This window comes from Somniosus microcephalus, chromosome 9 (genome assembly GCF_052327205.1).
Source record: "Somniosus microcephalus isolate GS21.2 chromosome 9, FLI_Smic_1.0, whole genome shotgun sequence".
Lineage (NCBI taxonomy): Eukaryota > Metazoa > Chordata > Chondrichthyes > Squaliformes > Somniosidae > Somniosus > Somniosus microcephalus.
The window spans coordinates 162,387,474-162,401,220 of NC_140995.1; the positions used below are offsets into that span (position 1 = coordinate 162,387,474).

The following is a 13,747-nucleotide window of genomic DNA, read 5'->3' on the forward strand; positions in this document are numbered from 1 at the left end:
AAGATTTTCAAAAATATAAAAATTAAAATAAGTTTTAAAAACTTTTTCTTTCTGTCTCTTTTATCTCTCTCTCTCTCTCTCTCTCTTAAACCAATCTTTCCTTCTCTTTATTTTGCTTTGTTTACATGATTTTACATTGAATTAAATAGTCTAACTCACACTTCCTGATTTAAAGTCTGCATGTCTGAGTAATGATTCTTCAATCTGATTGGTTGGTTGAAAAGACGTGCAGTTGCTTGCCCTGTTCACACAGGTCCCAAATCTCCTGTATAGGACGCTGCGCTGAAATGGCTCTCTAATTACCGGAAGTTGCTGCGCAATAGCCCGCTACAAGTCTGTGTACAGCTGTAAGCGTAATGAACGGAGAGCGCTGCTCGTTTGCTGCTGACCTCAAAATTAGGGCTATAATGTAAATGATTTTACCTTTATTCCCTCTTGTTTGTTTACTTCTGTCCTATAAAGGGACTTAGAATTCCATTTTTGTTCTGAAGATCGTCATTAACCTATCATTTCTCTTTTCAGATAATGACCAGCCCGCTGTGTATTTCTTGCATTTTCTGTTTTTATTAGCTTTCTTTTTACCTCTATAATATTTTTATTTGACTGAATAAGGAGGATGGTGTTTCATATTTGTAAGCCTGTAAGACTATATGAGTCTGTCATATTGTGGTGCTAAATATTTACGGTGTTGCAGTGTTGAGGAATATATGATGCTCCAGGTAATTAATTTAAAACAGTAAAGAGGAGCTTCTAAAAGCTTCCTGTGAAAACAAAGGCCAATAAATCACTGCATGAAGAAGTCTTGCACAAGCAGATAATTCTGTTCTAGGTTTCAGCAACAACAACTTGCATTTATATAATGCCTTTAATGTGGAAAAATGTCCCAAGGCACTTAACAGGAGCTTAATCAGACAAAAGTTGACATTGAGCCAAGAAGAAGATATTAGGAGGTGTGATTAAAAGCTTGTCAAACTGCTAGGTTTTAAGGATGGTCTTTAAAGGAGGACAGAGAGGTGTAGAGACATGAGGTTTAGAGAGGGAATTCCGGTGCTTAAGGCCTAGACAGCTGAAGGCACGGCCAGCAATGGTGGGGCAAAGGGTGTGGGGGATCTGTAAGAGACCAGAGTTGGTGGAACGCAGCATTCTTGGGGAATTGTAGGGCTGGAGGGGGTTCTTCTTCTTCTTAGGCAGTCCCTCGGAACCGAGGATGACTTGCTTCCACATTAAAAATGAGTTTGCAGGTGATTGATGAGTCCAATGCGGGACCTACAGTCTCTAGGAGGGGGTTACAGAGATAGGGAAGAGCATGGCCATTGAGAGATTTGAATATGAGGATGAGAATTTTAAATTGGAGGCATTGGTGGACCAGGAGCCAGTGAGCACAGGGGTGAAGAGTGAATGGAACTTTGTGTGGGTTAGGACACGGGCAGCAGAGTTTTGGATGAGCACAATTTTACAGAGTGTGGAGAATGAGAGGTCTGGGCCAGGAGAGCACTGGAATAGTTGAGTCTGGGGATAACAAATGCAAGACTGAGGGTTTCAGCAGCAGATTGGCTGAGGCCGGTGTAATGAAGGGCATTATTACAGAGATAGAAGTAGCCTATTACCATCTCGTCTAGCTTCTAATCTCTTTTACTTCTTTTGTTTCTTTTATTCTTTTGTCCGATCGCAGCCCTGCCTTCGATCTAGTTTCTTTTCTTTCCAATTTTGAAGAAGGGTCCAACCCGAAACGTCAACTCAAATTTCTCTCCATGGATGTTGCCTGACCTGCTGAGTTTTTCCAGCATTTTCTGTTGTTATTTCGGATTTCCATCTGCAGTATTTTGCTATCGTACTAGAAGTAGGTGATCTTTGTACAGTAATGGAAAGGATATGAGGTTGGAAGCTCAGCTCAAGGTCAAATAGGACACCGACATTGTGAACAGCTTGTTTCAGCCTGAGACTGTGGTTGGGGACAGGGATGGAATCGGTAGTCAGGGAACAGAGTTTGTGGCTGGGGGGGTGGGGGAGGTGGTTGCTGATGGAGTGGCTGAAAACAATGGTTTTCATCTTCAGAATGTTTAATTGAGAGTGGAAAATATCAGGGCATCAGGGAGAATTTCTACCAAAAATTCTCACAAATATGCCCTGAATTCAGAAATCTGAATGACAACCAAAAACTCCCATACCTACTGGGGGAGGAGAGAAGCTGTGTAACACTGGCGGCACACTATGTTACAGCTTGCCATGAACAGAGGGACAACCAGTAAACTAAGAAAAGAGTATATATAAATAATGCGATTGTATATTTATACACTCAGGGATATATCTGTTTATACACTGTATGAATAGAACTGCGTTTATGTGTTCAACCATAAATGTATTATGATGCTTTGGCAACATAAGATGTACCTTATCATGCCAATAAAGCGATTTGAATTTGAATTTGAATTTGAGTAGGATGGTAGAGTAATAGTGAAAGGTTGGGGTAGGGATTAGAGGGGGCAAAGTAGCCGAGAGGGGAGAAATTAAAGGAAGCATGACTGGGCAACAGGAAGGGAAGGAGACAGGAGAGAAAGGCCCAAGAGGGGTAAAGTGAAGAGAAAGAAGAAGGGAGATAGAAGTAATGGGCTCAGGTCCGGAACACAGCATAAATGCTCATGTGAATAGACAATATTTATTGTGATTTTTGCAATTTTTGAACCACTGTATCTTTCATTACCAATAAAAGTTGTTTAATTCCTTTTCAGGACTTTTGTGCCAGTTTCGATCTTCGTAGAGCTCATGGACTAACCCACAAGAGTGCACTTTTCAACAGAAATAAGTTGTATCGGTATGTTTTCCTATTGCTGAATATCTATTGCTTGAATCGTAAAATCTTGAGGTTGAATGATACTTTCAAGTGAATAAAGTTTTGACATGACATTAAAATATTCTATTTGAAGTTGTATAAACAATCAAAATTTCCAAAGTTTTATCTTGCTTACAGTGAAACTTCCATTATCTGTGCCTGAATTATCTGTCTTCCTAAGTATCTGGCAGAATTTTCACAGGAAAGAGCCTCGTATGAGACATTGCCTCATTGCACAGTCAGTAACCTCAGCTTTAACATAAATCAGCCTCATAACCCAAGAAAGATTAAATTCAGTTTATATTATTTGTATTGTATTTGTCTTTATTCCTGTAGGAGGGTATTGTTCAACCTTGTGTGTTAGGTCAGATTATAAGGGCCGTTGAATTTCCACCAATTTTTATTATCCACTGTGGATCACGTATAGTGGTTCACTGCAATATTGTCAATAGCAAATACCTAAGAGTGAGTTGAGAAAATGTAACCTGGTCTACTACTACAAACGATATTGCTGCTGAACTTCCTCAATGTTGTTGCACCGGAAATTTAAGCCAATCACCAGCAGAGGGAGTTTCATGCAAGTATCCTGGGTGGGTTAATTTGCATATGAAATGGTGTAACTTCTGCCATAATTATGTTCTAACAGTTCACTGAGCAGCTTATGCCCCAGGGAACCTCAGTGCAGATTCAACGCAGCCTTTGTAAGTCTTCCTTAGAGCGCTTGGGAAGAGAAAGGGAAGGCTGCCAAGATTCTTTCCTCGACCGCTTTGCATTTTATCCACTTGGGCATCTCCAACCCTCACCTGATGTACCTCTTGCCAGAACCATGTGCAGTCACAGGCCAGCTGTGCCCTCGGGGGCAATATGACAGGGCAACATCTCGCCAAAGCGACTGTGAATTTTTCACAGGAAGACCTTCAAACCCTCCTGGAAGAGGTGGAAGACAGGATGGTCGGACTCCTGGGTGGTCCCAGGCAGCAAGCCAACCTGCAGACTGAGCCTTGCCGCATTGAGGATGGTGAACCTGGCACTCTCTGCCAACATCTACTGCCATGCTGCCTTATTCTCCCCACTGCCATGCACTGCTGTTCCACCTCCTCCACAAGGATGACGTATGTCCATGAAGAATGCCATACCTTCTCCAGAGTCATTCTGAGTATGTAGGGCTGCCGGGAGGTTAGTGGGGGGAGCGGGGGGCCGGGGTGGTGGGCAGTTGAAAGATGTAGGGGTGAGATGGGATTGTAGCACTGTGGGGGTGTAGTGCAAGTCTCAGTGAGAAAAACTGTGGAGAAAAATGGGTTGCATAAACATCTGTGAAGCTAGAAATCAACACGCAAAGTTTGGGGACTCTTCAAAGCTTGAATAAAGCTTAAGGCTTCAAACCTCACTTCTGCTTGAATCAGGTGACTGGAGCAGCAGCTGCACATGATTCCTTTGGCTCTAACTTTCCCAGAGTGTAGTAGTGGGGTCAGGTGAAAAGCGCTTCTATGCAAATTAGCCCCATAAGGTTTGGGCACATAGGTCATCAAAACTGCCAAAAAGATCGCGGACATATGCGTCAAATACATTAACAGCGTATAAATGGCACAATGCACCAAATGCAAATTTCCCTGCTTTGTTAGCACAATAGTGGTGTGATAATGGTGTAAGTGCTGAAGATTCTGAAGAAATTCTGGGCTATTATAAATTGGCTGAATAAAGACCGTTTTTATTTGTTCTTGGTATGTGGGCGACATTTGCAATGCCACATTTATTATCCATACCTAGTTGCCCTGAGAAGATGGCAGGAAGCTTTCTCCTCGAACTACTGCCACCTTTGTGGTGATGGTGCTCCCACAATAGTATTGGGTAGGGAATTCCAGAATTTTGAGTCAGTGACAATGAAGGAACAGTGATATGTGTTCAAGTCAGGATGGTGTGTAATTCGGAGAGGACTTTGCAGGTGATGGTGTTTCCATGATATTGCTGCTCTTGTTATTCTCGGTGGTAGAGGTCGCAGAGGGAGGAGGTACTGTTGGACTAATCTTGATTAGTTGCTCCAGTGTATCCTGTAGATGGCACATACTGCAGCTACAGTGCACTGCAATCCACTTAAGCCTTGTAGATGGTGGCGAGGCTTTTAGAGGTCAGATAATGAGCCACTCATTGCCAAGTCCTAAGCTTCTGCCCTGCTGTTATAGCCATGATGTTTTTAAGGGCCAGGTAAGCTTCTGGCCAAAGGTGACCCTAAAGATGTTGATGGTGAACTCAGCCATGGTGGTGCCATTGATGGCCCGAGGGAGATGGCTGGGTTTTGTTTTGCTTGAGATGGCTCTTACTAAGCACTTATGCAGTGCAAATGCTACCTGCCACTTGTTAGCCTCAAGCCTGGATGTTGTCCAAGTCCTACTGTGGGATGACATCGGCTGCTTCATTATCGGAGTGCTTGGAATCATCAGTGACCTTATGTTTGAGGGAAGGTCATTGATGAAGCAGCTGAAGATGATTGGGCTGAGGGCACGTTCCTGAGTAACTTCTGCAGCAAGTGATTGAGAAGTACCATTAAATCCCTGAGTGTTTAACTCATTTCCTGGTACCTATTTTCACTAGACAATATGTGCAGAATTTTACCACTCACTGGAAGTTCCAAAGCTCTTACAATTTTACCATTTATGAGGAGCTTTCAGAGTCTCAGTGCAGTCTGAATGACAACCAGAGAAGCATGTTGTGCTCCTTTGTGGCATTATTACCACAGCTTTATCAGAAAATAATTTGTGGTAGATAGCAGGGAAAGTCCATACACTATAAATATTGTAGGTCAGCAATTAAGTAAATTTTTTTTAGTTATCCATTTATTAGCAATAATAATAAAAAAATAAATCTCCAGTAAACATATAACCTGATGTAAAAAGACTACTGAGGGCTTGGTTTGAGTGTAAAACAAGGCTTTAATCAACTGTTTCAAAACCATGAGATTTCTAGTTACATCACTAGTTCCTGGTTACAGAAACATCCTGAGCAAGCTGGGCCCACGCCCGAGTATTTATACTCCTTGGACGGCGCCACCAGCTGGCCGCCCAGTGTTACTTCATGAGTCATGATAAGATTCATGACATAACCTGTTTGCTGCAATGTTTTGTTGACTTTCCAGACAATTCACATTAGAACTCTTGAGAGTAGAGAAGGTGTTAAGGGGAGATTTAATAGAGGTGTTCAAAATTATGAAGGCCTTTGATAGAGTAACTAGGGAGAAACTGTTTCACTGGCGGATGGATTGGTAACAGATTTAAGACAATTAACAAACAAACCAGAGGGGAGATGAGCAGAGATTTTTTTTTACGCAACGTGTTATGACCTGGAATGCACTGCCTGAAAGGGTGATGGAAGCAGATTCAATAGTAACTTTCAAAGGGGAATTGGATAAATACTGGAAAAGGAAAAAGCTGCAGGGCTATGGGGGAAGAGTGGGACTAATTGGATAGCTCTTTCAGAGAGTCAGCACAGGCACGATGGGTCAAATGGTCTCCTTCTGTGCAGTATGATTCTATGATTTTAGAAACTCCTAGTGAAATATTTGTAAGAATTCCAGTTACTAGTGTGTTCTAAATTATGGTAGAATCTTTGCTGAAGTCCTCAGTGATGGATATGATTAGTACTTTGAACTTGCTAGATTTTTGAAATAAGTCATAGAAACATAGAGAAATAGGAGCAGGAGCAGGCCAGTCGGCCCTTCGAGCCTGCTCCGCCATTCAATATGATCATGGCTGATCCTCTATCTCAATATCATATTCCCCCTCTCTCCCCATATCCCTTGATGCCTTTTGTGTCTAGAAATCTATCTATCTCCTTTTTAAATATATTTAATGAATTGGCCTCCACAGCATTCTGTGGTAGAGAATTCCACAGGTTCACCACCCTCTGAGTGAAGAAATTTCTCCTCATCTCAGTCCTAAATGTCCTACCCCGTATCCTGAGATTGTGACCCCTCGTTCTAGACCCCCCAGCCAGGGGAAACATCCTCCCTGCATCCAGTCTGTCTAGCCCTGTCAGAATTTTATATGTTTCAATGAGATCCCCTCTCATTCTTCTAAACTCTAGTGAATACAGGCCTAGTCGACCCAGTCTCTTCTCATACGACATGATGAAGCATTAGAAGGAAACGTGTGATAATTTGGACTGTAACCATGGCAAAATGTGTAACCTGAGCAAAAATATATCCATTTTACAGGAAGCAGCAACTAAAGCCATTATGTTAACAGAACTGTGCATGACACTCTATACACTTAACCGATAGTCACTTACATTTAAAAACTGCATTATTAGTCATTACTTGTGATTGAACTGCTTAACTACAAGACGAAGATTATGGCCATAAACTTAGCGTTTAGTTCTCAAAATAAAGCCGAGACCAACTTATTTATTGTCCATGACTGGAAAATGAATGATTAGGAGGAAGAAATGATCACAGATGTGCTTTGGAGTCTGGCCCCTGTGTGCTGGAGATGTATTACCTATCAGTTTTGGGAGGGTGGGGTGTTACAGTGATGCTACATATAAATATGTTACATATGCTACGTATAAATATGTGCTTTAAGGGGGTAATTAGCAGTAAATATGGTTAGGACCACAAGGGAAAAATTAGTACAGATGTGAAAAAGAATGAAGAATGGAGTGCTCATGTAAATCTGCTAGTGTGGGTTCACCTAAAACTGAGAATGCATTATCTGAATCTGTTATAAATGGTTCATCATTGCTTTGCCTCTATGTAACTGTGATAATTTTCGGAATCTAACTCCGTAAGCGAGCAGAAGCACATTTTAAATATGCACATCTCTAAAATGTTAATGATCTGTGGTTTTAGCTCCACTGATGGTTTTGTGGGTAATTGCACCACCAGATTTAGTACTTAATCATATAAACCAAGGAGGGCCCAAGTTCAATCACTGGTCCATGCTGAGTTAGCTGATCTAAGCTAAAGTAACATTGGTCCTGGGCTAGGAAAGGAATAAATACAATATTCCCGCTCCTAATTGTTGTGTGACTCATGATACATGTGCGGATATCAGGTTAGGAGAGGATTGGCGCTTGCCATGTAGCCTCAATCAGACTCAATCAGCCAAGATCTAATTGAATGGTGGAACAGGCTCGAGCGGCTGAATGGCTTACTCTCGTTCCTATGTTCTCGTCCTTCAGCTCCCAGTGCCCGTGTACGTGTGGCTGGTTTGCCAACCCCTTTCTGTGAGTCTCCAGGAATGGAGGATGATCTCCTGGGTACTGCTGACAGTAATTGGGAGGAAAGTACTTTGCATTTGCAGTTGTGCCGGTTTAAAAAAAATTAATTCCTAGGATGTGGGTGTTGCTGGCAAAGCCAGCATTTATTGCCCATCCCTAATTGCCTTCTTGAACCGATGCAGTCCGTGTGGTGAAGGTGCTCCCACAGTGCTGTTAGGGAGGGAGTTCCAGGATTTTGACCCAGTGATGATGAAGGAACTGTGATATATTTCCAAGTTAGGATGGTGTATGACTTGGAGGGGAGCTTGGAGGTGGTGGTTTTCCCATGCGCCCGCTGCCCTTGTCCTTCTAGGTGGTAGAGGTTGCGGGTTTGGGAGATGCTGCCGAAAAAGCCTTGGCGAGTTGCTGCAGTGCATCTTGCAGATGGTACACACTGCAGCCACAGTACGCCGGTGGTGGAGGAAGTGAATGTTTAAGGTGGTGGATGGGGTGCCAATCAAGAGGACTGCTTTGTCCTGGGTGGTGTCGAGCTTCTTGAGTGTTGTTGGAGCTGCACTCATCCAGGCAAGTTGAGAGTATTCCATCACACTCCTGACTTGTGCCTTGTAGATGGTGGAAAGGCTTTGGAGAGTCAGGAGGTGAGACACTCGCCGCAGAATACCTAGCCTCTGACCTGCTCTTGTTGCCACAGTATTTATGTGGCTGGTCCAGTTAAGTTTCTGGTCAATGGTGACCCCCCAATATGTTGATGGTGGGGAATTCGGCAATGGTAATGCCATTGAATGTCAAGGGGCTGTGGTTAGATTCTCGCTTGTTGTAGGTATTCATTGCCTGGCACTTGTGTGGCACGAATGATACTTGCGGTATACTTTTATTGCTTTTAGAAAGTTGTTTTTTTGAAAGAAAACACTCCTTTTACACAATTGTTTGCAAAGAATATGGGACAATAAATATTTAATGCAGGTTGCATCTTGAAATCTGGAAATGCTAGTGATAGAGCTGTCAGATAGTTCCACAAGAAATTATTTTAATACATATGTTTTTCAATTAACGTGACTGTTCAAACATAGAACTTTAGAAGTTTAATGCTTCATTGCATACTTAGTATAATTTATACATTATTTTGAAGAGTTCCAGTTTCAAACCCCTTTACAGCTGAAAGATCGGAGTGACGTTCCGAGATGAACAATGTAGATTTGAAAGGGGATGTTTTAATGGATCGGTGGGGGAATGGGTGTGGTGTGTCTCAAAGGCCCCAAGAATTATTAATATGGCTCTTCCAGGAAGTGTGCACTGAATGGCTAACAGTGGACAGGGATTTCTGATAAACGTAATGGGCAGCTCAGGACGTTCCAGACATGGAGAAACAGAGTGCAAGGGTTTACTCTTGGATGAAACAGTTTGAGTTTAGCATGTGTGGCCTAACTTTATAAAGTAAATGCAGTAACAGTTGCAAACTGCGGGCAAGTGCCATGTGATTGGGTGTCACATGATTGGGTGCCACATTGTCAAGCCTCCAGGAATATATCTAACCAGAGTTGACAACCCTATACACAACATTGAAATAAAAACAGAAAATGCTGAAATCACTTGTGTCAGTCAGCATCTGTAAAGAGAAATGACAGGTTAAAGTAATATTTCAGGTGTGTATCCTTCAATAATCCTGAGAGTACCCTTGGACAGCGGCAAGATGGATTCCCACAAAATGTTGTCTGTTTTGAAAGGTCTGCACCTGGAATAGTAACTGTTCTGTTCTGTCCACAGATGCTGCCTGGCCTGCTGTGGGTTTGCAGTATTTTATGTTTTTGTTTCAGATTTCCAGTACATGCAGTATTTTGCTTTTTATTTTCAATTTAACTGCGTCTGTTTCATCATCTTCCTCATACTCCCAGGCTTAATAATTCATCTGATCCAGCTCCCAGATAATGTTATCGTCACTCACTGTTCAAACAAAAATACTTAATGGAGGTGAACAGAGAGAAAACCCCATTCGACCGTTTATTTCTTTTTAGAAGGGAAGGTTCCTCCCTTTATAAACAAGCTGTAAATGTAGGTTAGGTCACTAGTGAGCAAGTCTGTTGAGGTTAGAGTTTTCTTCAGGGTAAATTTGATCCGTGTGTATAAAAAAAGGTTGCCATTCATTTCACATCATTAAATTGGTGTTAAATGTGAACTGCTGCTCTTTTTCAGCTACAGTGCACCCAGTGATCTGATGACCATGTAGCCTTTTGCTCTGCAACCTTCACCATTAATCATTTACTAATGACCCATAGTCACATAGCGCAAAGCTCAGACCATGTTAATAGACTATTCTTAACACATCCCCAATTAAATAAACAGTAACTCCATGTGATTAGCATAACAAATGCTGGGACTAACACTTTAAGGGTTAAAAGGTGAGAAAGGGCAGATGTGCCATCTCACTTCAGTAGCACACACAGTTTGTGAAGGATTTTCTTAATGCGATTTCAAACTGTCAACTGCCTAATACATTTTGCTGTGACTTTTGTAAAGTTTTACTGGGTTTTGTAGGTTGCTGTACTTAAAAGTGAATGGTGTTTCCCCTTAGCTAATCATTTCTCAAAATATCTTATCTGATTGACTGCCTTTCACGAGCCTTCCTTTACATTGGCTCTGAAGTAAAATATTTTTTAAAAGTTATAATGAAAGAAGGTTTTTTTTTTAAAGTTGTTATTTCCTGGTACACTCAGCAGGTTAGGATGTGACGTTTAGAATCTTTGGGGGGAGATTTTCACTGGCTTTGTCAAGCAAAAATGGAGTGGTGGCGCCCCAAAAGTCATGAGGAAACACTTACGGCCCTGTTCCCGCTCTTCAGCATCTGATACAGCCGACCACACTATCCTTCTTGCATGGTTCCACTCCTACTTGTCCAAATGCAGCCAGTGCATCCCCAGCAATGTCTTCTCTTCCCAACCCCATACAGTCATTTCAAGAGACCCCAAGGATTTATCATTGGACACCTCTTCTTCCTCATCTACACGCTGACATCATCCATACATATGCTGTTAACACCCAACTCTACCTTTCCACCACTTTCCTTGATTGAACGACCAGCTCTGAACTGTCTGACTGCCTGTTCAACATGAGTTACCAGATGAGTCAAAATATCCCCCAAGTGAATATCAGGAAGATCAAAGCCATTGTTTTTGGCCTCCATCATAAACCTGCCTTCCTTGCCACTAACTCCATCTGCCTCCATGGCCACGCGCTCATGCTGAACCAGACCATGCAAAACCTTGGTGTTCAGTTTGATGACAGCTGATTTTTAAACCCCGTATCCTATCCATCACCAAGACTGCCTACCTCCACCCCATTGCCACTGAAACCCTTATCCCCTCCTTATCACCTTGACCTGATTTCTCCAATGTTCGTCTTGTCAGATTCCCGATTTCCACCCTCCAAAATTGCCCAAAACCCAGCCACCTATATCTTGTTCCACTGTGTTGTACTCACCCATCACCCAGACTCAACTTACCTACAGTGGCTTTCTGTTCCCCAATCCATTGAATTTAAAATCCTCATCCTTATCTTCAAATCACTACCATCTTCTCAAGGGCAACTAGGGATGGGCAATAAATGCTGGCCTTGCCAGCGACCCCACATCCCATGAACGAATAAAAAAAATCCTTCCATGGTCTCTAGCCACCATGTTTCTTCATCCAAATTTGACCTTTTGTGCCTCGCACCCTTTCTTTACCCCATGATCCTATGTAATCCTATGATTGATGGTGGAGTCTTCTACCACCTTGGCCCTATTCTCTGGAGCTCCCTCCCTAAATCCCTCCATCTTTACACTTCTTTCTTCACTTTTAAAAACCTTCAGAAACCTTAACTTTTCAACTAAGTTTTTAATCATCTCTGCTCTCTTCTAACTGTTCCACCATGGCTTGATGTACATTCCTGTATCTCATTTACTTTTTCTCCCCCTCTGTAAAATACCTCAGGATATTTTATGTGCTAAAGAAGTTATATAATGTTGTATATCAATGCTTTGATACAACAGGCCACAGGGGCAGTATCGGAGCTTCAGGATTGCTTCGAACGCACTGATTGGGGCATGTTTGCCCACAATGACATCGAGGAATACGCATCCACAGTGCTATTCTACATCAACAGCTGCGTCGAGGTCGTCACGACCCACAAAAATATCAGGTCATACCCCAACCAGAAACCCTGGATGAACGGAGAGGTCCGCTCACTGTTGAAAGCACGCGACGCAGCATTTAAATCTGGCGACACGGCGGCTTACAGAGCAGCTAGGACCAACCTAAAAAAGGGTATCAGGACTGCCAAATGGAAACAGACACTGCGGATAGAGGACCACTTCCGCAACAACTCGGACCCCCGGCGCATGTGGCAAGGCATCCAGGCCATCACTGACTACAAGGGCAAAAACACCAGTCCCCCGGTCAGCGACGCCTCCCTCCCGGAGGAGCTTAACAACTTCTACGCTCGCTTCGACAGGGACAACAAGGAGCCGGCTACCAAAGCCTTGCCACCCCTGGAAGACCAGGTGCTCACTCTGTCGACCTCTGACGTAAGGGGCGCTTTACGCAGAGTGAACACACGAAAGGCTACTGGACCGGATAGCATTCCTGGACGGGTGCTCAAGGAATGTGCTGATCAGCTGGCTGATGTCTTCACCGCCATCTTCAACCGGTCATTGGCCCAGGCAGTAGTCCCTACATGCTTCAAGACCGCCACCATCATTCCTGTGCCTAAACAAGCAGCTGTGACGTGTCTGAACGACTATCGACCTGTCGCACTCACACCCATCATAATGAAGTGTTTCGAGAGACTGGTCTTAGCCCACATCAAAGCCAGTATTCCTGCCTCCCTCGACCAACACCAGTTTGCCTATCGGGCAAACAGATCAACGGAGGATGCAATCACTACTGCTCTACACTCGGCACTGAATCACCTAGATGGTAAGGAGACCTACATCAGAATGTTGTTTATAGACTACAGCTCAGCATTCAACACTATCGTCCCCAATAAGCTGGCCACCAAACTCCAAACTCTTGGCCTGAACACTTCCCTCTGCAACTGGACCCTGGACTTCCTAACAAACAGACCCCAGTCTGTCAAATTAGGCAACCACACCTCCCCCCCCCCCCCCCCCCCCCCTGACCCTGAACACGGGGGCCCCACAAGGATGTGTGCTGAGCCCCCTCCTCTACTCCCTCTTCACCCACGACTGTGTGGCTGTTAATGGTTCCAACACCATCATCAAGTTTGCAGATGACACCACAGTAGTAGGCCAGATCACCAACAATGAGTCAGCCTACAGGGAGGAGGTCCAGCATCTCGTGAAGTGGTGCGCCGACAACAACCTGGCCCTTAACACCAAGAAAACAAAGGAAATGATCGTGGACTTCAGGAAGTCCAAAGGCGGCAGTCACACCCCCATCCACATCAATGGGGCGGAGGTGGAAAGGGTGGCCAGCTTTAAGTTCCTCGGAGTCCACATCACGGAAGACCTCTCCTGGTCCCTCAACACCTCCTCTCTGGTGAAGAAGGCCCAGCAGCGCCTATATTTCTTGAGGAGGCTGAAGGGATGTAATCTGTCACCCCCGATCCTCTCTAACTTCTACCGCTGCACTATAGAGAGCATCCTGACAAACTGTATCACGGTATGGTACGGCGGCTGTAGCTCCCATGACCGAAAAGCCCTGCAGCGGGTAG

At 43.6% G+C, this 13,747-nt stretch overlaps 1 protein-coding gene across 1 annotated transcript in view; it reads left to right on the forward strand.

Moving 5' to 3' along the window:
- Positions 1 to 13,747, forward strand: part of LOC147112804 (PC3-like endoprotease variant B) — an 845,811-nt gene that overhangs the window by 28,342 nt on the left and 803,722 nt on the right. Inside the window, exon 2 of the mRNA XM_085998224.1 lies at positions 2,730 to 2,812. Coding sequence (XP_085854350.1) covers positions 2,730 to 2,812 — 83 coding nt within the window. The remainder of the gene's footprint in view (positions 1 to 2,729; positions 2,813 to 13,747) is intronic.